This window comes from Rhincodon typus, chromosome 30 (assembly GCF_021869965.1).
Source record: "Rhincodon typus isolate 14 chromosome 30, sRhiTyp1.1, whole genome shotgun sequence".
In the NCBI taxonomy this organism is placed as follows: Eukaryota; Metazoa; Chordata; class Chondrichthyes; order Orectolobiformes; family Rhincodontidae; genus Rhincodon; species Rhincodon typus.
The window spans coordinates 35,260,467-35,285,839 of record NC_063361.1 but is presented as its reverse complement, the minus strand read 5'-3'; the positions used below and the strand labels follow the sequence as shown (position 1 = coordinate 35,285,839).

At 43.2% G+C, this 25,373-nt stretch overlaps 1 protein-coding gene across 1 annotated transcript in view; it reads right to left on the bottom strand.

The window, feature by feature from the left end:
* The window catches only part of LOC109938755 (src kinase-associated phosphoprotein 1-like), a 165,557-nt gene that overhangs the window by 123,124 nt on the left and 17,060 nt on the right, over positions 1-25,373 (bottom strand). The window contains exons 4-6 of the mRNA XM_048614586.1: positions 19,967-20,085; positions 16,395-16,458; positions 9,791-9,982 (exon numbers count right to left, since the gene is read on the bottom strand). Coding sequence (XP_048470543.1) covers positions 9,791-9,982; positions 16,395-16,458; positions 19,967-20,085 — 375 coding nt within the window. The remainder of the gene's footprint in view (positions 1-9,790; positions 9,983-16,394; positions 16,459-19,966; positions 20,086-25,373) is intronic.

Sequence of the window (25,373 nt, the reverse complement as noted above, 5' to 3'; positions counted from 1 at the left end):
ATCTCAGCACTCACTCACCATCTCAGCACTCACTCACTCTCACTCACCATCTCAGCATTCACACTCTCACTTACTATCTCAGCACTCACTCTAACTCACTATCTCAGCACTCAATCACACTATCTCGGCACTCACTCACTCTCACTCACTCACTATCTCGGCATTCCCTCACAATCTCAGATCTCACTCACAATCTCGGCACTCACTCACTCACCATCTCGGCACTCACTCACTGTCTCAGCACTCACTCACTCTCACTCACTCTCACTCACTATCTCGGCACTCACTCACTCTCACTCACTAACTCATTCACCATCTCGGCACTCACTATCTCAGCACTCATTCTCACTCCCTCACCCTCACTCACTCACCATCTCGGCACTCACTCACCCTCACTCACTCACTATCTCGGCACTCACTCACACCTCTCCCAATGCTTCTCTTGCTCCATGTGACATTTTCCAGTCCCAGGTGTCTGTATTTTGAACTTTGGATTGGTGGGTCAGATTCAGCCCCTCAGAAGGACACCCTGAAACCCACAGCTCGCCTGTTTTTGCATATTTACAGAGACAATCATCTTCTAAATTTCAAACACATATTCTTTTCAGCCCGTGTTCTAAGTATCTGGGGAATTCTATCACCGGGCTACGGTCTCGTTTAGCTCACGCTCTTACTCCTACAGAAACGTGGCCAAAAACCAATGCAAATATTTACAGCTTCCAATTACATTTAGTCAAATCGAGTCTCTGTGATTTCTCTGCTGGCTTTCAAAAAAACGTCATTCTGGAGCTGGCTGCACTCAAAACTGACCACATCCTGAGACCACATCAATTAGCCAGGCTGGGTTTCTGAAACAAACACAAAGTGATGGGAAAACTCAGCAGGACTGGTAGCATCTGCAGAGAGAGAAACAGAGTTAATGCTGAGTCTAGTATCGCTGTTCCTCAGAACTACTGAGTTTTTGCTCATTGTGCCCACTAAGACCCTTCAAGGAGGCTTCTCAAACTAATCTGGGTTTTAAATGCAGGCACAATTTAGAAGCTACTAACTATCAAAAATATTTGGTTTATAGAAAAGCTGCCTAGTATACACTGGCTGGACTAGAAATGGCATAATGCAATTTTACTGATTTAAAATACAGTTATTCACACAAAGGATGAACTGGGCACTGATTTAAATTGTTTATTTGTTTCATTTGCAACAAACTAATTTTCAGCTGCAGTAATAAAACTTCAGTGATTTACCAGTTAAATACACCAAAAAATGTTTCAACATGGAGGGGTGGGCTGTGGAAAACACAATTACATTCCAGGAGGTTGCTGGACTGTACTGGGACATGGACAATTTTACATTTGTGATTACACAAACAAGTCAGGGCGAGAACCTGAATAACAACTTCACTCTGGAAAAGCCAGAGCAGACCACATCTGCATTGTCAAACGCGCCTGAAGGGGAAACTTGACCCCAGCATATTTAACTAATGCAGCCTGGCTCATATTGGCCAGGCTTGGAATTAGTCAGAAAGAAACTCTTCAGGAAGAAGTGAAATTGACCCAGATTGAGACCCTGGGGCATCTTAACAGCAGCGTATCCCTTTGCTAAAAGGCGCTGTTCCAAATTTGCATCGGCTGACTGGTTGTGCGTAAAAATTTATTAGCAGTCAAATCAGAAAAAAATTTGCCAGCTAATTACTGGTAGTAAACAGCCATGGCTAAAAAGGACTGAATATGCAAATATACTACTTTCAACATTGTTATGATACCCAAAGGAATGCAAATTACAACAAACATTTCTGATTTAGCAATCCATTAAGTTTTCCACTCTATAAAGACACCTGATGTTGCTTTGCGCATTGAGGCATAAATGTCAATTTGTATTCACTTTTTTAATTTTAAGATTTTATGTACTTCTGATGGGAAAATTGGAAACTTTATTACCTGTGACATTTTATTGTTCCGCCACAGAATGGTGAGATATACTCTCCACCAAAAGTCATTAATAAAAGGAAGACGTGTGCTTTAAAAAAATATTTTTTTTAAGAGGAGAATATAAAATTGCCTCAAATTTGATTACATGTTTGCATAGGGACTGAGGGTTGCACAGGCAGAGAGATGTATGGAACGTAAATAAAGATGGTTTCATCCCAAAGCTTTAACTTTCTGTCATGTCGATTTTGTACAAAGGTGGGGAGGCACAAAGTGGACCTTGATGTGCCCATTTTTCTGAATCGAGTTCATGCATGAGATTACTGGTTAAAATTGAGGGCCATCAAATTGTATCTCACTTGCAGATTGGGGAGGGGCTGTAATATTGGGCTCAGCTGTTTCTGAGGCACCAGAGACAGCCACCTACAAAAACCTGGAGGCCACATGCACAGCATACGGCTTAATTTTCATCCCTATATTCAAATTCTCTAAGGCTTCACCCAGTCCCTATCTCAGTATCATCCTTCAACATCAGAACATCCAGAGGATTTTGATATTCCTAAAATCTGTCCTCTTGAACATTATGGTATTTTTTTCACCCAATCTGGGAATGGTCTGGTGTTGTGATTATGTTGCTCAACTTGTAATCTGGAACACCAGGCTGGGGACATGGGTTTGAGTCCCACAGTGGCAGATAGTGAAGCTTGAATTAATAAAAATCTGCAATAAACATCTCATCTAGTCTAATGGTGACTGTGTAATCACATTAGATTGTCATATAAACTCACCTGGGTCACTAACAGCAACTAGGGAAGGAATTCTTCCACCTTTTCCTTGTTTGGTCTACATGTGACTCCAGACCCACAGCAATGTGGTGGATCCTCAATTACCATCTGGGCAATTAGAGATGGGAAATAAATGCTGGCCCAGCCAGCAATGCCCTCAGCCAATGAACAAATTTTAAAAAACCTATTTGCAATGTGTCCTCAGTTGCTGAGTCTAAAAGGAACTTTTTCCCTAAATTTCTGTCTCTAAAAGCTCCACTGTTTGTTAATTTTCTAGCATTATTTTAAGGATTTGCTCTAAATTGACCTACCCCTTTGAACAAGTTCTAATCACTTGTTTCTAATTTTTTTTAATGGCTCGGTGTGAAAGTATATCTGACAACAGTCCTGCAAAAGCCTTAGGATTTTCTTTACTAAACTGAAGGTGCTATAGAACTCTAAGATCATCTATCCTGAGTTGGACTTACTTCTGCTCAAATTTGGTGGAGAGTCTGTAGCTAAGTACAACATTCCTGGGGCTTGATGTCATCCTGCCATCATCCTTCCATCTCCATAAGGACATGGGAAACAGGAGCAAGAGTTGGCCGTTCAGCCCATCAACTCTGTTCCAACACTTAATGATATTGGCTCACCATTTTCATCCACTTCCCCACTCTAGCTGCATATCTCACATTCCCTTAATGTCCAAAAATCTTCCAATTTCAGTCTCAAATTTACTTGACAATAGACAATCCACAGCTCTCTGGGCAAGAGAGTTTCAAAGATTTATAAACTGCTAAATGAAGCCATTTCTTCTAATCTCAGTTCTAAATGGCTGACCACTTATTCTGACCTCAGTTTTCTCAATTGCCTGACACAGAAATATCCTCCCAGGGATTGCCATACCAAGGAACTTTCTTGGCTTCAAATCTCTCTCCCATTCTTCAAACATCAAACCCATTTATTTAATTTCTATTCATCAGGAACCCTCTCCTTGCGGGAAATGTAAAATATTATGCAGGACGGTTTGTTTAATCATGTATTGAATTAGGCAGCTAAAGACTTTCAGAGATTTACAATGGTTTTAATTAAATTTAACACAAACACCAGTTTCCACCTTTGCCTTCTGAAGCCTTTCCCTATCCAGAAGCCAACTCCCCATTACAAAAGAACCCAGGTCTTTGTTTTTTCTTAAGACTTTTATTTATTTTTAATTAACTTATTCAGAGATGCCATGACTCATCTCTGGAGCAGGTGAGACTTGAATCCAAACCTTTTGGGCTAGAGGCAGGGACACTACCACTGCATCCCACCCAATCAGTTCCTTTTGTTTAAAATAATTCACTGCCAAATCCAGAATATCCTGTAGACAATTTCTAATCAATCTGTTCAGAGATGTTAATGCACACATCTGGTACAAGCGGAACTTGAATCAGGGCCTCTTGGCTCAGGGGTAGGGACAATACCACTAGACCACAAGAGCCCTAATAAACAGCTGGAAGACCAGATTGAAGTTCTACACATCTTGGGTGAAGATACACGCAGATGTGTGCTAATGACACACCTCTGGAGCAGGTGTGGCTTGAACCCAGGTCTCCTGGCTCAGAGCTAGGGACACTACCACTGCACCCCAAGACCCCTTTGGTTAGGGCACTACAAAGTTATATCAGCACCAACCGCTCTCTTCCAACTCTGTAGCTGTTCTGTCCTTAAAAGCAATGTGTATTTCACTACTACTGACACATCACTATTTATTTTAACCTCAATTTAAAACACATGAACTGGTTATTCATGGGATCTCACTGTGTGAAAAATGAACATATTAATATTTAGGGCATTTCAAAATAATTCATGGCAGACAATTCAGAAGCCAGTCAGTTGCTAAAGAAATGCAATTCCTTACTACTTTCAGCCAATATTTGAAAATTTAAAACAGTGCAATCATCAAAGGGAACCTTCTGTACAAAGATTGCACCTATTTGAAGAAATAAAAAAAGTCTTCAAATCCAGTACTTGATGGAAGTGAATTACTGAGCAAGAGCAAAATCTGATTTACCAGCTGACTGCATCCAGCCTGTCATATGGCATTTGAGGATTTAGCTAGAGGGCTTAATAATGCTGAACATCATGCATAAGAATCTAGCAAAGGCTTAAAAACCTTTACTTGAATCCTTTTGTTGCATAAATCTATATTTATTTTTCAACAAAGTGCCTCGCGGATTGCATAAAAAACCCGTGTCAATCTCCAACACTATGCACTCACTCTTCAGTAGGTAATAAAGCAAAAATCTAGCAACCCCAGGCCAATGCAATTAGAGTTTTTTTTAAGCAAAATTATTCAAAGAGAGAAAGAAAACACAGCCCTTCCAAATGGCACAGCTGTCGATGATCAGAATATAGTGAGCAAATGTTTACTTATAATATTCTGAGTTGATGTGTTCTCTGAAATATTAATTTTGAATATCAGGACTGGACACATATAGACATATTGGAGCTTGTGGAAAGGATACTTCGCAAAACCAAGGAGACAGGATGCCACTAAAAAAATGTTGCATTTGCAAAGAACATGAGCTGCTCGACTGGAGGCACAGAGTTCACAACACTTTCTGAAGAGGTCAAAGCCACATGACTCAGTCTGTGGGTAAAGTAAAGTTATGAGCTTGAGCACAGATAGTCACAGTTAACTTGCCTGCATCAGTAGCGTTTACCCCACTTTTTTTTCTGAACTGCTTCTTATCAAAGTGCATGAGCAGAAAACCCACTGGAAGACCTCATCATTACAAGTGGAGAGCTCCCAAAAGGAGAATTTGGGAGCTGCCAGTATCTCCAGAGAACTAGATTCAGCCAACCATAAAAGATCCTGGAGGAAATCCCAATGCAAACAGTTTGTGTGGAAATGGTCCTTGACTGCAGATAGTGAATAATTCTTTTCCTTGAATTTCACTGTTACTTGCCAAAGTACTTTTAATGTATTATTTTGCCAAATTCTATTTTTTTTTCCAGTTAGGTGTGTCTGGGTGTCTATATATGAGCTAAGATTTCATGTCAGGTTGTTGCTTCCATTTGCACAGCTTAAACCTTTCGGTAATAATCCTCACACATTTGCTTGCTCAAATTCTATTTGCAAAAAACATCTAGATATTTATTTGTTACTTAAGGAGCTTGGCTCACTTATTTCTGCCACTGAGCCAGATATACAACTGATGTCTCCATTTTAAAATTTAAACCTTGTTGTGACTGATGGAGGAGTGGGACAAGAAAAGGCATCAGTTCACCCCTCCCAATTGGATCGAAACAAACATTACTGTGTAGAAGTACAATATTGCAAACTCCAGTCCAAATACATTTATAATCAAACCTTGCTTATGAAACTTTGGGGAAGACTGGAGCAGTAGCTATTGCATTGAAATGCTGTGGAGCCTTGTCCCTGTTGAGTGCATTTCCCCAATACATGTTCTCTGCATCAAAGCTGTTCTGCCATTATTACACTGCTGGGATGTTGTAATAAAGCAGAGAACTCCATAAAATATTAATCATAACAAACATAACCCAAAAATTAGATAAATCTAAAACGATCAAAGCGGGAGCCCATAAAACACAAGTGACGCACAACTTAAGTACAAAACTGATGCTCATCTGCATATGCAAATCCATGCTAATTGACTTCATTTGGAACGCAAAATGTCCCTTAAAATGCCCAGCAATATTCTTGACAAAATGAATAACAGAATCTTCTTCAATCCCTTAACTCTTTCGCTGGCAGAAGTTTGAGGAACTGCACTGTATGGAATAGAAATTATTTCAGTATCACCCGAGACTTGAACCTTCCTCTCCTCAGTCAGCTAGCTTGTGTCTAATGTGTTGTACATGTTATCTGCACACACCCATCCTAGGAAATAGTTTCTCTCCATCTGCCCTGTCAAATCCTTTCACCATCTTACACACTTCAATCAGATTGCTGCTTAATCACCAACAATCAAGGACAAACACGCCTCTTCCTCCTCTGGTCAATTTTCCACTCAAACCTATTATTTTCTACATCCACATTGATCTCTCGCTTTTCCTTTAAGATGCTTCTCAATAATTTGGCTTATTGACCAGGATTTTGGTCACCTGTCTTAATGTCTCCTCTGTGCCTTACTGTCAAGAACACCCTGTGGTCCATCTTGGGGACAGTGTGCTCCGTGAAAGGCACTCTATAAACTTAAGTTATTGTTGAAAATCTCTGCCTTAGCTCTTTAAACAGCTTGGTCTGGCACTGAGACAAATGAAGTCCATTCCCTCTGCAAAGTGTCAAGACAGTAGAATTCAGGTCTCAGTTTGGGATTCGGTACAGTTTGCCAGTTTGGCTGCCTGGTGTTGGCTCCTCACTGTCAGTTTGCTCTTCAGTGTTGATTAAAACCAGAAACGGTTTCTGGTCACGGATAGACTTGGTGCTTGAATTCCAATGGTTCGCTTTGCCAGTTGAAGGAAGATATATACACAGGCTGTCTGCATTAAAACACTGTGCTGAGTGTGAAGAGAGAGGAGTGAATTGCTGAATTTGAAAGTAAGCGTTTTATTTAGGGTGGGGGGTTGGTGTGAAAATTTGATGGAGGTTTTCCAAATCATGAAGGGTTTTAAAAGAGTGAGTGATGAGAAGCTGTTCCCAGTGACTGAAGGGGTCAGTGACCAGAGGGATACAGATTGAAGATGCTTGGGATAAGAACCCAGGGTGACAGGAGGAAACAATATTATACATAGTGAGCTGGAAGGTGTTGCCTAGAAGATTCAACAATAACTTCCAAAATAGAACTGGAAAAATATCTGAAATGAAAACATTAGCAAAGCAGTGGGGAAGGGAGAAGGGAATTGGGACTAATCTGAGAGCTTTTTTAAAGGGCCAGTACAGCTATGAAGGGATGAATGGCATAATTCCGTATCACTGCACAAAGCCAGTTCTTTGCAAGTCAGACAAAACAAAAATCCAAGCTCGGGGGGTGGTAGGAGGGAGATCAGTTTGAGGGGGAAGTCAGGGTTGTTGTGAGGGATCAGGGTTAGGAGTTGGAAACCAGAGAGGGAGCACAATCAGAGGCTGTTGAAATCAGGGGAGGAGTGAATTCAGGGCTGACAGTTTACTACACATGATTTTTGCGTTTGCAAAAGACCAGTTTCACACCATCTTACTTTCATTAAAAGAAAGAAATGGAATTGAAAATCAGGTCTGTCCTATTTCACAGCAGATATTTTGTAGAGGACAGGGCTGTGGTGGGGTGATTCTGAAAGGAAAATAGTTGTTCCCTTCCAAGTATTACTTTAAAGTAGACAGCCAGTGCAGCAGATTTTCCTCTTGAAATCACTCCAATATCTCATCATCTACACTACACAACTGCAAGGTACAAAGATGACTTATTGAAAAAGGCATACCAGGGCTCTATGTTTATTATGTAAGTCTAATCTCATGCCAAAATTAGCAAATGGAAGGAGACAGAGAATGGGGCTTGATTTTCCAGCGAGCTCTGAGAAAAGGTCATTGACCTGAAACATCGGACTGGATTTGTTGGGGCGTATTACTCGGAGGTGATGTCCATACAATCCACTTCACAAATGACGCCTGACCTAAGTACAACAGCAATTTGTATTTTAATTTCCGTCTGGTATATATTGAATATGTTCAAACCAAATTACTGTCAGCCCCTCTCTTAAGGCAGGCATGAGCCTACTTAAATAAATCACACAGCTGCTGGAAATCTGAAACAAACACAGAGAATGTTGGAGAAATTCAGCAGCTCTGGCAGCATCTGTGGAGAGAGAAGAAACAGAGTTAATGTTTCAGAACTGAAGAAGAACTGTACCACACTCAAAACGCTACCTCTGTTTCTCTTTCCACAGATGCTGCCAGGCCTGCTGAGTTCCTCCAACACTCTGTGTGTTTGTTTCAGATTCACTTACTTAATCTGATGATCAAAAACCCTTCTTTCACATCTGAGAGGTTTGTGTGGCTTTGTGCTGAACAGATCAGAGTAATCACAGGCCGTTGGCAGAGATACTAGACTGGACACCATCCTGTTTTTTGGACATTTCAATCTGGATTGGATGGTGTGAAATTGGTTGCAGGAGTCTCCAATGAAATGGTCAACAGCATAAAAACCGAAAGAACTGCGGATGCTGTAAATCAGGAACAAAAACAGAAGTTACTGGAAGCTCAGCAGGTCTGGCAGCTTCTGTGAAGAAAGATATCAGAGCTAATGTCTCGGGTCCAATGACCTTTCCTCAGAACTGGGTTAACTCTCATATTTTTCTTCACAGATGCTGCTGGACCTGCTGACCTTCCAGCATCTGAGATAGCAAGGTGTAGAGCTGGATGAACACTGCAGGCCAAGCAGCATCAGAGGAGCAGGAAGGCTGACGTTTCGGGCCTAGACCCTTCTTCAGAAATGGGGGAGGGGAAGGGGGTCCTGAAATAAATAGGGAGAGAGGGGGAGGCGGATAGAAGATTCTCCAGCATCTGCAGTTCCTACTATCTCTGAACTTCCAGCATCTTCGGTTTTTGGTCAACAGCATATTGTGTTGACAGTCCAGACTATCATGGAAGCCAATCTCCCATCCCATTCATGGGCTCCACCTACACTTCTTGTTGCCATGGAAAGACAGCCAACATCATCAAAGACCCCTCCCCACCTGGGTTATACTCTCTTCCAATCTCTTTCATCAGGAAGATACAGATGTTTAAACACACGTACCAACAGGTTCAAGAACAGCTTCTACCCCAGTGTTATTAGACTTCTGAAGTGACCTCTCTAATTTCAAACCTAATGTTGATCTTGTTTTACTGCACCTCCTGTGCAACTGTAACCCTATAATGCCTCACTCTGTCTAAGCACCCTATGATCTGTATGTCCTTGTTTGCTATGATCTGCCTGTACTGCGTGCAAAACAAAACTATTCACTGTACTTGTGACAACAACAAATCAAATCAATAAATTAAACCAGTTCCAATTAGATACAGCAGCTTCTGATTTGGTACTGGATACAAAATGCTTCCCAACTGGAATCTCAGTGAAAGGTGATCTCTGGGAATTTGAAAGTTTGCCTTTGACGATAGACTCAGCCACAACGTACCTGGGAGCTCTTCGTAAATCTCATCATCCGGATCTTGGCCAATGTTAGTTGATGGACCTCGAGGCGCTCCTAAATCGACAGGCCCTGGGTCCACATCATCGTATGTCTCTTCCTGCATCACTCGCACTCTGTTCCTCTCGTCTTCCTCCTCGTCTTCCTCTTCCTCCACTGGTATAAAGTTGGAATTCATGTCTACAAAGAGAAACCTTCATATCACAAATTAAGCAAAACATGTAAATCCTTACATCGCATAGTTCTTCAAAACACTGAAAGATTTTACAAGGCATGTACAGAGAAACTGAGAATGAAGGAAACACGATCTTAAAATGTGAGTTCATGAGCTACACAAGAGCAAAATCAGGAAGTAAAGCTCTTTGCTACACAAAAGCTAACATAGATTTGGAATTCTCTCCAAACGTAAGGAGCATCTTAAAAGAAGAGAGAGGGAAAGAGAGAGAGAGAGTAGAGAGGCAGAAAGGATTAAGGAGAGAATTCCAGAGTTAGGACCCAGACAGCACGATCAGCAGTGATACAGCAATTTAAATCAGGGTGTTTAAACTGGAGCAGCAAAGAAATCTGGGAGAGTTATTGGGCTGGTGAAAGTTACAGAGATTGGGAGGGGTAAGTAATGGAGGAATTTAAAAACAAGCACAAGAGATTTAAAACTAAGATGGCGCTGGCCTGGGTGCTGTTGTGTCACTATTTGAGCAGGGGGGCAAAATGGGACTTAGGGTGAGTTAGGATACAGGAAGCAGAGTTTTAGATGAACACTTATTTACAGAGGGTGGGAGGTAGCCAGAAGTGCATTAGAATAGTCAAGCCTAGATGTAACAAAACCTCTCTGTCAGGGATATAGCAGGATGTTCCCGATAATTAAGGAAACTGTAGAAGCACAGCATCTGTTTTATGTTCTCTTGCTGTCTGGACAGAAACATTCCCTGAGCAGCTTGTCATGAGCCTATAGATTGGCTCTTTGCTCAGTCACACTTTCCAATTTGTATCTAAAAGAAGCAATGAGTGGTGCCTGTGGTAAAGCTGAAAAATATTTACAGTCAAGCTCAGGTTAATAACACTCCAAATGATTTTACAGCAATAAAGCACGAGCAAAAAATCAATATGTTTCTCAACAACATTGACACGAACCACCCCATAAATTTAATTTGTATCAACCTGAGCTGACTACTTTGGAGTCAGCTCTGGGTTTATTTCCTTGACTTTACATGGATTCCGTTTTATTTAATTCAACAAATCGATATCAGAATATGTTGTCTGATCAAAGTATTTATGGACAAAGGGAGTGAGCATTTACAGTGCTCCTTTTTGTTCTCTCTCAGGTAGTTATTACACCTGGTAATCATTACAAAGGCAAACTTAATGGCCAAGCGTTGTTTTATCATGGCAATGAGAATCACACTCTCATTAAACTGCAGATGTCAGCAACTAACTGATCAGATTAAAGAAACAAGTTCAACACTGTTTCCCAAGGCACATGTGGACATGGATGGACTGGGAGTAAGTAATGATTTGAGGCTGGAACCATTTTAATGAAAGCCTGAGTTTAGTTCCTGATCCACTGCTGCTGAGTGTGATCAATATTACCATGTGCATTACTGACCTCAAACTCTGTAACCCTCTGAGATCTCTGTATGCCTCCAACTCTGGCCTCTTGCACATCCCTGATTTTACTGCATAACGTTTGGTGACCAGCCCGAGGCTGCCTGGCTTTTAAGCTCTGGAATTTATTCCCTAAACTGCTGTGTCTCCTTTCCTCAAGAACCACTTCCTCAAAGCTATCTCTCCATTCAAGCTTCTAGGTTCCTGTCCCTTGTCTGCTTAAGTGACTTGACTGTGTCGAGCTCTCCCTGATAATGCTCCAGTGAAGCACTTTGGGATGATGTTAAAAATGCTGCATTAATGCAAGTTGTGGTTGATTTATTTTGCAGATTACTTAAATAAAAACAAGAGGAAGACATTTCACTGAATAAGCAGATCCTGAACTGCAGCTTCAATCACAGTGAGCACTGCCCTGCTGTCTTCTACAGAACCTACCAGCAGCAAGAATCCCACTGAATTTGAATTTTTCAGCATAGAAAGAGACCATTTGGCCCATCTGGGCCAGCTCTTTGGAAGAGTTTTCCAATTAAGCCTATTTCCTGCCCACTTACTAAACTTTTCACCTCAAATATTTATTCAATTCTCTTTTGAAAGTTAACAATTGGGTCGCTTCTACCAGCACATCCCAGATCGTAGTAACTCACTATGTGAAAGAAATTCTCTTCGTCTCCCCCCCCGGTGTTTTGGTAACTATCTCAAACTTGTATCCTCTGCTTACTTAGCCTTGTACCAGTGGAAATAGTTCCCCTCTTTTTCACTCAATGAAAACCATTCATAATTTTGAATAATGCTTTTGCACATCACTTTCACCTTCTCAATGGCAGGCTTGAGAAACACTCCTGATGATTAAACTTTCTCAATCCTGGCACCATTCTGTCAAGTTTTCTTTAATATTCATTCATGGGGGTAGCACTGCCTATTTATTGCCCATCCCTAATTGCCCAGAGGGCAGTTAAGAGTCAACCACATTGCCATGAGTTTGGAGTCACATGTAGGCCAGACCAGGTAAGGATGACAGTTTCCTTCCCTAAAGTACGCTTGTGAACCAGATGAGTTTTTCCAACAATTGACAATGGATTTATGGTTATTGGACTCTTAATTCCAGATTTTTACTGAAGAAAATTCCAGACTTTCCATATGTTTATTGAATTCCACCATCTGCCATGGTGGGATTCGATCCCAGGTCCCCAGAACATTAATGGGGTCTCTGGATCAATAGTCATGTGATAATACCACTAGGCCACTGCCTCCCCCCACTCTGCACCGTATCCTCACATCTTCACCACAATACTCCAGTTGGGACCCAAACAGAAGAAGGGTCTAGGCCCAAAATGTCAGCCTTCCTGCTCCTCTGATGCTGCTTGGCCTGCTGTGTTCATCCAGCTCTACACCTTGTTATCTCGTCTGCTATAAAGTCCTACTTTTATACTGTATGCCTGTATTTATAATGCCAAGCTTCCTGTACACTTTACTGGATGGGGCCTAATGGCTGTGGAATGATCATTGCCAAGATTAAATGGCTTCAAAGGAAAACACTGGGAAAAGAAAATGAACTACAGGCGTGATGGGGCGAGATACTTCCACTAGAAATTGTTTTTAATTAGCGACAAACTTCAAACTTTTATTACTTTAATCAGTGGAACGAGATGTTTAATTAGAAAGTGAATTTTTCAGCACACACTAATATTCAGCTCACTGGGGTTTTGAAGCAGAGATGGACTGCGCTCATTTAAAATTTAATTGAAAAGTAAATGTGATTTAAAATAAAAGTCAAATTACAATTTTTTAAAGAACCAGAGAATGCAGGTACAAGTGATTTAAAACATATTTAAGTGCTGTAGACAGATGGAAGTAATGCTGTTTATAACAACAAGCTGGTTCTCCATGGCACTGCACTGGGGCTGAAGCCTTTTATATTTGTCAGCTAGATAGGCACATCCTGAGGTCCAGAGACTGTGAGCAGTTGCTTTGCAATGTTTGTTTTTAGGATTGATGCCTGTATGGCTCCCCACTTAGCGGAAGAGAGCTGATAATTAATGTACTTCATTTCAGCTGTATTCCACTCCAAATTAATCTCTCCATGTTACAAAGGAGATGACATGAGTAAACATGTTATGCTGTAACCATGTTATAGTACAGATGCTGTAGCACCACCCTTGGCTGGAGGGTGAAATCACAGCGTGACTGGTTTACATAGAACATTTTGATGGTTGATGGAGACGGGAGATTTAAGAACGAAAAGCATGTTAATATAAAAACAGACATTAGTTAGAATGGGAAAACTTACTCCCACTTGGAGCGACTGAGTTAATCAAATAGATGCATTTAAGGAGAAGTGAGAAAGTACATGAGAAGTACATGAGAAAGAAGGGAATAGTTGGATATGTTGATAGAATGAGATCAAAAAGGAGGCTTAAGGGGAACATAAACATTGGAGTGGGCCAGGTCCTATTTTTGTGCTTTAACATATAACTTTAAAAAAAACAACAAAATTCTGTCAGCATAGTCCAATCTATTTCTTTCCCATCTCGGTGCACCTCTTGATCCTTCCCTTGGCATAAACATCCCATGACCTAGGAACCAAGTGACAGAGTTGAGTTTGTTTTCTAAATGATTTCAGTTCTGATTTGCTGCTGTTTGGGGAATGAAGCTGCACTCCATAGCTAAGGGACTCTTGTCCTGTTCCTTGGGCATTGAATGTTGGGTGGGAACATCGCCAGAGGGAAAATTGCAGTGTTGAACTCATAGATTTCAAGGGGCCTTCCCAATCCAGCAGATAAATGCTAATTTCCACATCTCTGTACACATGGGACAACAATAAACAAAGATTTGATTTCTAAAATAGTGCCTTTCACATCCTCAGGGTGTGATAAAATGCTTCACAGTTAACAAAGATCCTGTCGTAATAAAGGAGAAATGACGGCCAGTTAACACAAAGCAAGTTCCCACCGATTGCAATGTGAAAATGACCGAATCATCTGGGCCTTAGTGATTGACGGATGAATATTATTCAGGAGAGCTGGGAGAACTCCCTTGCTCTTCTGTGAAATATCACTTTGGGATAGACAATGTCCTCCAGAGGATACACTTGGCCTTGGCATGATGTCTCACCTGAAAGACAGCCCCTCCAATCATACAGCACTTCCTCAATATTGGCTCTGAGGGATTGTCCACATGGTTTTCTATTGGCTCAGTTCTCTAGAATGGGGCTTGTTACTTCTGCTCCTATGTCTTAACACCGTAAGATATTGGAGCAGAATTAGGCCATTCATCCCATTGAGTCTGCTGCACTATTTAATCATGACTGAAATGTTTCTCAAACCCATTCTCCTGCCTTCTCTCCATAACCCTTCATCCCATTACTAGTCAAGAATTATCTATCACTATTTAAAAACACTCAATGACTTGGCCTCCACAGCCTTCTGTGGCAATCAACTCCACAGATTCACCACCCTCTGGCTGAAGAAATTCCTTTTCATGTCAGTTCTAAAGGGTCGTCCCTTCACTCTGAAACTGTGCCCTCAGCACCTAGTCTCTCCTACTAGTAGAAACATTTTCTCCACATCCACTCTAACCAGGCCTCTCAGTATTCTGTAAGTTTCAATGAGATTCCCCCTCATCCTTCTAAACTCCATCAAGTACAGACCCAGAGTTCTCAACTGCTCCTCATATGACAAGCCCTTCATCCCTGGGGTCATTCTTGTGAACCTCTTCTGGACACCCTCCAACACCAGCACATCCTTCCTTAGGTCATGGACCCAAAACTGCTCACTAGGTTCCAAATGCGGTCTGACCAGAGCCTTATACAGCCTCAGCAGTGCATTTCTGCTCTTGTCTTCCAGCCCTCTTGAAATGAATGCCAACATTGCATATGGCTTCCTAACTGCTAAATGAACCTACATGTTAACCTTAAGAGATTCACGAACTAGGATTCCTAAGTCCCTTTGTGCTTCAGATTTGCAAAGCCTTTCTCCATTTAGAAAACAATCTATGCCTCAATTTTTCCTACAAAAGTCCATAACCTCACATTTTTCCACAATGTATTCCACCTGCCACTTCTTTGCCCACTCTCCCAGTCCTTCCGCAGCCTCTCCGTCTCCTCCACTAGCTGTCCCCCACTAATCTTTGTGTCACCTGCAAACTTGGCAACAATGCCCTCAGTTCCTTCATCCAGATCGCTAATGTATGACATGAATAACTGTGCTCCCAACACTGACCCCTGTGGGACTCCATTAGTCACCTACTTCCATCCTGAAAAAGACCCCTTTATCCCCACTCTCTGCCTTCTGCCAGTCAGCAATCCTCCGTCCATGCCAGTATCTTGCCCCTCACACAAAAGGCTCTCATCTTATTTAGATGCCTCACATGTGGTGCCTTGTCAAAGGCCTTCTGGAAGCCAATAGGGAATCAAGGCTTACGGGGAAAAGGCAGGAAGGTGAAGCTGAGGATGATCAGATCAGTCATAATCTCATTAAATGGCACAGCAGTAATAAATGCTGGGCCTAGCCAGTGATGTTCTATGCCCCACAAACAAATAAGAAACGCAGCCAGGACAGCACTGCAGCACTGCACCCAGAGGTAACAAAGCCACAGATGATGGTTCCAGCAGCAGACGAACTGATTCCCTTGATATGAAAGACCTGATTACTCAAGAGATGTGCAGGCTCCCGATTTGCTAAAGGCTGGATGCGCTTCATTGTAGCATGATGGAGGAGACTTGTCATTGGAGCTACCTTCATTCTAGGTGCTAAATAAATGCCATACCTTTCCTCAACACATAGCTGCTTGTTTGATCCCTTTAAGTGTAACTTTGTCTGCCACACTGAGTACACAGAGCTCCCACAAACATGGGTGTGTACCTGAGTTGGCATGGAAGGATCCCGCAGCAGGATAGATGAGTGCTCACTCTCCATTTGCCCAGGGGAGGTCAGTATGAAGCTGACAGCTGGTGCCTGCCTACAGAATTCCACACCGATAAACACATAGTTACCTTTCAGCACAAAGGAGATGTGATCCACCCACTCCTTGGCTTCGCGATGGCTTGATGCAGCAAACTGGAAACAGAAGGAATCTTTTATCAGATTGGAGCAGTTCACAGCATTTCACCTGTCTTCATATTTCTGTTTCCATTTCACCAGTAAACTTCCATAACTGGAAGAATAAGAATGAAAACTCTGGGCAGATACATTCATGGGCAATAGACCTATCGCAATGTCCAAAGAAAGAAACAACAGAGAGTGACCTGTATTTCTGTACAGCCTTGGATAGCCCAAAGTATTTCACAGTCAATTACATGTAAAACAATTTCTCACGTATGGTCGCTGCTCTAATGCAGGAAGTATAGCTATCAATTTGTACACTGTAAGATCTCACAAACAGCAATGAGATTATCTGCCTTCTTTAAAACTGTCCGTTGAAGGTCAAATATTGACAGGACTGCCACAAGAAAAGCCTTGCTCTTCTTCACATTAGTTCCACAGAATCTTTTAAGCAGAGATGGCAAATCCACCAACACTCCAGCTTCCCACATCCTCACCTCACAACGCACCCGCTGTCCCACAGTCCTCAACCCCCTCCCACCACTATCCCACTCATTCATCATTCTGGCCTCTGTCTTAGCTCCATCTCCCCATCTCAGTGCTGTAATCCACAATGTCCTCACCTAATACAAACTTCACCAGCCTCTTGAACAATCCATCTCTGTCCTTTAGCACTATAGCCTTTGGCAGGGAAGTGAGCTGTAGCTCTCTACTCCCTTTCCTGCAAGGAACACAACAGGAAATAGTAGCAGGAGGAGGCCATTCAGCCCCTCATGGCTGATGCACCACTCAATAAGATCACTGTCGAGCTTCCACATAACTCCAAATATCCTGGGGTTGCTCAGCTCTGAATATTCTCAATGACAGAGAATTCACAGATCTCTGGAGTAGAGAATTGCAAAGACTCAGAACCATCCGAGTGAAGAAATTGCTCCTCTTCTCAATCTTAAATGGTTGACCCCACACCCTGTAAAGGTGTCTCCTCATTCTGGATGCTCCAGCCTGTGAGAATGATTCCTCAGCAGTTACCCTGGTAACCCTTGCTGTATGTTTCTATCAGACCATTCTACCAGATTCCAGACAACACAGGCCCATTCCAGTCATTGTCACTTTTTTTTTGTTATTTGCTCCCCTGCAGTACCCAGCAGTAGTGTTTACCTTCCCCAGCACCCTTGTTGCACATGTGCAGGTGTGAGACACAGTAAGAAACACTAGGTGTGCAAATAACTTTATTAACATCCCACTGCCAGGAAAAACACCCACATGACCAAAGAATCAGTATCAAGCGCAGCCCTTTTAGGAGCAATGCTTATGTGAAAGAAAAAATGAGGGGGAGGGTAGGGATCAAACCAAAATAGAATTGGAGGGGGAAGATAAGGCATTCCACACCCCACGGTGCCCACCTCTCCCGAAGGGCATCGAGAGCGCCAGTGCACGTCACGTGTTCCTTCTCCAGGGACACCCGGGCGCAGACATAGTCATGAAAGATGGCAGGCAGTCAGCCATAATGACCCCTTCCATGGCCCATTGCCTGGACTTGTTAATGGCCAGGCCCAGGAGGAGATCCTCCAATCTGCCCGCTCCCCTTCGCACCGGGTGCCCAAAGATCAGGAGTGTGGGGCTGAAGTGCAACCAAAAACACAGAAGGAAAATCTTGCTTTATTAGCGAATTCTCTCTTTTGAAGAATCCCTTAAAGTTAAGAAGATCCACACTTTATTATGGAGACCTACACTGAACATAGCCTGGCATAAGCAAAGAGGAAATGCTTCCTGACCTTATCCCAGAATGACTGAGTCCAATTTTAATACAGGGTCTCCCTTTTCCTTCCTCCATCTACCAGAGGAAATAGTTGCTCTGTATCCATGCTACAAATCCCTTTATTACTTTACAGGATTTGATTAGATCAGTCAGCCTCCCAAACTCGACAGAACTCAGTGGAAATTTGTGCAATGTACTTGACCCTTCAAGTTGTGGTTTCGTTAAAAGGATAAAATCTTGGGAAGCGGGGGGGTAAGACAAATGGATGGTACACTTAGTCATATGATAATGACATGCTCAAACGCTTTGTTTTGTTGCATGCACGTTAGCAATTGTGTTAGATGCACAGCACCTTGCAGAATTGCTTCATTGCAGATGGGCAAAATTTAAAAAAAAAAACAGTTGACCATTTCAATCAAAAAGTGAGACCACCTCCTGAAATTTTATACACCTTTAGCAGCACCTCTATTGCCAGCGTCTCTCCTTCATTCTGGCTAATAATCCCACTCACTATAAATCTAATGATATCCAATTTATAGATGTTTGAAGTGGCGCCAGAGAGATCTGACATTGTGGCAGGGAATGCACTGACAATCTAATACAGTACAGCAGAGTGAATGCATACACGTCAGCCACAGTGACCACTCAACAGACACAGATTTCAACTCGCTGATTTAAAAATCGATTTGGTTTTTAATGGGCAGCAGGTTGAAGAGAAGCAGAAGACTGTGATGAAGAAAGAGATGGACAGCGATCTCCATGGATACACATTGCAGGGTCTTAAGGAGGAGGTGAGAGACAGCAAGGAGCAGGGTGGTAGCAGAGTGTTAGGAAGCAGAATGCTGGTGTCATTCACATCCTCTGCTGCTTTGGGGTCATGTTTACTGCGAACCCTACAAAGTATGAAGACACAATGTCCTTCATGGGGTTCCCTCTTAAATGCTGCAGAGGTATTTATACAGAGCATATAACAAAGCGAGAATCTCCCATATTGTTTCACAGGAGTGGTATCACATAAAGCTTGACGTTGAACTACACAAGGAGATATTGGAACAGATTACTAGAAACTTTGTGAAAGCTGAAGTTTTAAGGAGCATCTTAAAATGGAGCAAAGAAAGGTAGTGAGTGATTTTGAAGAATGGATTTGTGCCTCAGTTTTGTGCCAGTAAACTAAGGATAAATATTTCACTACAATTTATAATCTCAGAGCAATAATACATTTAATTCCAGGCTGAAAGGTGACAGGGATAATGAGCATAATGGTTACCATCTGAACACCTAAACCAGGCACCTCACTAGCAATAATCGATAGTTACCTTATCATCTGTCATAATGCAGCTAGGAACACTCCCAGTGCTGAGATAGGCCAGAGAGTTTCTCTCCCTGCAGGACTGACAAAGAGCTGCAATGTCGGGGATTCTGTTTTCTGGATGAAATGTAAAAAAAAGTGACCCTGTCTGCCCTTTCTGATGGATGTAATACTTCAAAAGGAGCAGTGTTTTTGTTTTACAGATGGTCGGTATCTAATTGCTATTTGCGGGAGCTTGCTGTGAAGAAATTGGCTGCTACATTGTTTCCTACATTGTAACAGGAACTATTCTTAAAAAGGACTCCATCAGCTATAAAAAGTCTAACGGCCCTGAGGTTGTGAAAGGTGCGATAAAATTTCAGGTCTTTATTCATTCAAATACTTTGAAACGACTTCATTGAACTCTTTCACCTTGCAGTTACCAAGAAATTCCCAAACTAAGGGCGAGTTCATACCTGATAAACCTTTTTGTCTGAACTGACAATCTCAAAGCAGGCATTCTTCTTGGAATCTTTTCGAAGATTGGAAACTAGATAAGCGTCATAGAGGTAAAAGGCGCCTCGCTGTTGTTTATCTACAAAAAAAAAATGGACAAAGGTGGAACATTGCAACAAGTAACTCAACTATAGCTACACTCCAAAACCTCAGGAATGCAAAAGTTCGAATGGAGTAGTCAGTACCATGCTGTAACTCAGTGTGTACTCTATTTTTTCACATAATGTGGGTGTTGCTGGCTGAGGCCAGCATTTATTGCCCATCACTAGTTGCCCCATGAAAAGTTGGTGATGAGCTACTTTTATGAACCGCTGCAGTTCCTGTGCTGTAGGGTAGACCCACAATGCCCTTAGGGAGGAAATTCCAGAATTTTGACCCAGTGACAATGAAGGAACAAACATGAAGGGCATAGTCTTTGTTTTTTTGAGGCTAAGTTTGGCAGCAAGCCAAAAAGCAGGAGCTATTTTCATTAGGTTGGTGGGGGGTGGGGGCTGGATGTTTTGTCACAATAATGTTCTTCTCAACTCATGAAGCATGCAATAGCAGGTAAAAATCAAAATTTCACAGGCTGACAGACACAAAGTTTTGCAAGCCTCCCTTTTCTGGTATTTTCTGGACACCTTGTTTAAAAGGCACATGGACATTTTTGTCACTCTCTGTAACCCAGGAGCATCATTCCAGCTCAGTTCATCACCTCCACCTCCCCCACCCACAGACAGACTGAAAAGCTGTGTCGATGTTCAGCAAAGTCTCCCAAGAGATTCTCTGGAAAGTTGACCAGGAGCGAAAGAAAGTGCTGCTCCCTAGGGATGGCAAAAGGAGGACAAAGGAAAACAAAGGTGGCTGTGGAGGTCAGCAACCATTGGTGTTTCAGGAGAACCTGACCCTAGTGCCACCACAGGATGAATGATCCGCTGGGTTCCACCAGGGCATTTCGTTTTAGTCCTTCATGGAACGTGGGCATCACTGACCAGGGCAGCATGTATTGGCCATTCCCCATTGCCCCTGAGAAGGTGGTGGTGAGCTGCCTTCTTGAATTGCTCTAGTCCTTGGAGAAACTATCCCTCTGCCCGCTCAATGCTTCATGCCCCCTGAGCCTGAGTGAACATTGTTACCACTGCCCAGGACAAGATTGGGTGCCAGACATCTCCAACAGATGCCCCATGTGCAGTCATTGTCTGCCACGTCATTGCAGCTGCCAATCTAGCACTGGCACCGCAGTGCCACTGCCTCAGACACCTCTGTCATGTTCACCTGACCCTTAAAACATAAAAGGAGCTTCTACACTCAGCAGCTTCACTGACCTTTCATTACAACGAGGGAATGTGTATATCTGATAGCATCTCACTAAAGGCTTACATGGGACAAGGATGCAATCCCAAAACATGGCTTCAGGATGAACAGTTCCCAGGGATCTCTGGCACACGCATCTTATCAGATTTGACTAATTCACATCAATTCTGCTCTTTGATGGCACGGAACCAGCTTTCAGTCAGAACCTTCTGATTCCTGAGGACCCCACAGCACATTCTTCTCCCTAGGAACACACACGGACAATCCCAGTCCTAGGGATTACCCTCTCAGTCTGGATCTATCAATGCAGGCAGAGTATGCATTGTACCAATGCTAATGTCTCTTCATCTTTCTCTCCTTTTGCTGCAGAAGACTGTGTACAATAAGCAAGAACTGGCCCACATGGGGAGTAGGGGGATGCCTGACATAAGATCATAAAGCATAAGAGCAGAAATAAGGCATTCGGCCCATCGCCATTCAATCATGGCTGATAAGTTTCTCAACCCCATTCTCCCGCTTTCTCCCTGTAACCCTTGATCCCCTTGATAATCAAGAACCTATCTATCTCAGTCTTAAATATACTCAGTGACCTGGCCTCCACAGCCTTCTGAGGCAGTGAGTTCCATAGATTCACCACTCTCTGGCTGAAGAAGTTTCTCCTTATCTCCGATCTAAAAGGTCTTCCCTTTACTCTAAGGATGTGCCCTCGGGTCCTAGTCTCTCCTACCAAAGGAAACATCTTCCCAACGTCCACACTGTCCAGGCCATTCATTATTTTATAAGTTTCTATTAGATCCTGAGAAAGACCCTTTTATCCCCACTCTCTGCTTTCTGCCAGACAGCCAATCTCCTATCCATGCTAACACCTTGCCTCTAACATCATGGGCCCTTATCTTACTCAGCAGCCTCCTGTGCGGCACCTTGTCAAAGGCCTTCTTGAAGTCAAGGTAGATAACATCCATTGGCTCTCCTTGGTCTACCCTGCTCATTACTTCCTCAAAGAATTCTAGCAGATTTGGCAGGCATAACCTCCCCTTGATGAAGCCGTGCTGACTTTGCCCTATTTTACTATACACTTGCAAATATTCAGAAATCTCATCCTTCACAATGGGCTCCAAAATCTTACCATCGACCGAGGACAGGCTAATTGGCCTGTAATTTCCTATCTTCCACCTTACTCCTACTGAGATCACCATTAACATCTCCACTATCTCCTCACCAATCTCCTTCAGAACTCATGGGTGCAGTCCATCTGGTCCAGGTGATCTATCCACCTTCAGACCTTCCAGCTTTTCTAGCACCTTCTCCTTGGTAATGGCCACCATACTGACCTCTGCCCCACCCCCTCCGAATCTCTTGAACTTTTGGGATATTACTCATGTCTTCCACCGTGAAGACTGACACAAAGTACTTATTCAGTTCCTCCACCATTTCTCTGTTACTACCTCTCCAGCGGCCCAAAGTCCACTTTTGCCTCTGTTTTGCCCTTTACATACCTAAAGAAACTCTCTTACAGTCTTCTTTTATATTACTGGCCAGCTTACCCTCACATTTAATCTTCTCCCTCCTTATTTCTTTTTTCATTGCCCTCTGTTAGTCTTTGTAGGTTCCCAACCCTCTGGTTTTCCACTGCCCTTTGCCACATTATATGCTTTCTCTTTTGCTTTTATGCTGCCCCTGACCACCCATGTCAGCCATGGTTGCCTCAGCCTCGCTTCAGAATGCTTCTTCTTCCTAGGGATGAATTTTTGCTGTGTTTCCCAAATTAATCCCAGAAACTCCTGCCATTGCTGTTCTACTGTCTTTCCTGCTCGGCTCCTCTCCCAGTCAATTCTGCCCAGCTCCTTCCTCATGTGTCTGCAGTCGCCTTTATTCAGCTGAAATACCGTTACCTCTGATTCTATCTTCTCCCTCTCAAACTGCAGAGTAAATTTTATCATCTTACTGCCTCCTACGGGTTCCTTCACCTTAAGCTCCCTTATCAAGTCTGCCTCATTGCACAACACTAAATGCAGTGTTGCCTGTTCCCTTGTGGGCTCCACCACGAGCTGCTCCAAAAAGCCATCTCATAGACATTCCACAAATTCCTTTCCTTGTGATCCATTACCAACCTGATTTTCCCAGTCCACCTGCAGATTGAAATCCCCCACGATCACTGTAACCTTACCTTTCTTACACCCCTTTTCTGTCTCCTGGTGTATCTTGTGCCCCAAATCCTGACTACTGTTTGGAGACCTCTACCTAACTCACATTATGGTTTATTTATGTTTGCAGTTCCTCAACTCTACCCACACCTACATCTGACCCTATTTCATTTCTTGCTATGGATTTAATTTAATTTCTTATGACTAAGGCAACCCCACCCCCTCTGCCCACCTGATTTCAATATTCAATAGGATGCAAATCCTTGGATATTTAGCTCCCAATCCTGATCCCCTTGCAACCATGTCTCCATGATGCCCGCCACATCATTAGTACCAATTTCAATCTCTGCCACTCTGTCATTTACCTTATTTTGTACACTGCGTGCATTCAGATACAGGACCTTCAGGCCTGTATTGGCCGTCCCTCTTCTCATTGTCGTTCGTTTATCCAGTGTGCTTGATTCCTAACCCTTTCCAAACACTCTGTCCTATTTTGGGTGCTAGAGACTTTAATAACTGCTCCTGAGTTCTCCTTTCTTTTCATTTTTTTCTTATTTTCCCATGCAGTTGAATCCACCGCCAACAGATGTTAGCCTGCTGCTTTGTTTCCCACTGGGGCAAGTTTCACCATTCCCTTCCCCCCACCTTACTAGTTTAAAGTCCTGTTGACCAGCCTATTTACCCTTTTCGCTAGAACATTGGTCCCAGGTCAGTTCAGGTGGAGACCATCCCAGCGGTACAGACCCCTTCTGTTCCAATACTGATGCCAGTGTCCCATGAAGAGGAACCTCTCTTTCCTGCGTTCCTCCTTTAGCCACGCGTTTACTTCCCTTATTCTTGCAACCCAATGCCAGTTGGCACGCGGCTCGGGCAGTAATCTGGAGATGCAATGTCTTCGCCATCAATGAGCTGACAGAGACTCGGAGGCAAAGCCAGGGAAAGTCTAGCAGAGGAGCCAGGGACTGTGTACAGATGGCAAGGAAGAGCAGAGGGAGCTGGTCAAGGTCACTGCAGCTCCACAATGTCATGGCTCCGGAACACGGCTGACTCCGCGGAATGGGTGGGGGGCTGTTGTGGAGCAACTGGTCCCAGCAGGACCATCAGCGTCAACGGAGAAGGTGCACTCCATCACATGGACCCTGGCAGCGTCGGTGTTCGGGACCGATGGGGGTCTGTCAGTGCTCAGGGTTAATGAGGGGTGTTGGTGCTCAGGGTGAATGCTGGCGATGTTGCCGTTTCTAGTTGGTGGAGCTCATTCTCCTTTATTCTGCAGTGAGCAGTTCTGTTCAGAGCTCAGACACTAACCGAATGCTCCCCTGATGGTCTGGTTCAGCCTGGGCTGTGACTGCGTCAGTTTGGGGACCAGGAGTTTGGGTTGTGCAGGAACGTGGGGAAATCTGCTTGGGGCCCCTTCCAATTGCCCTGCTCATATTCTGTGAGTCCTTCCTACATAGACTAATTTCAAAGAGACATGGAAGTTGTAAGTTTTCATTTCATTCACTCCCCTCCCCCTCTACACAACATCTTTCCCCCATCACTGTCAATGGCATTCTCCGCCCCCTCTGTCCTTCCTCAAACCCGTCCATAACAATTGCTCCTTTAACTCTCTCTCCCAATATTCCTGCTCTTTCCCCTGATCCCACTGCCATCCAGAACCCCCAGCCTCACCCTTACCCTACCCATTATTCACCTCCAGTTCCTGCTCTCCTAATTACCCAATAGGGCCTTCCAGCCTAAATATGCAGCTCCCTCCTTTCCTTGCCCTTTGCCCCTATCCCTGCATCCCAGCTTTCTCCCTCCATTCCCCAGCATCCTTCTTATGCCCCAACAACCAGGCCCTTTCAGTCCCATTCCCTACTGCTCTCAATCAACCAATGTTTTCTGAACCATTTGAGTTTGGCCTCATGTTGAGTTAGTTTGGCCCTGGTGA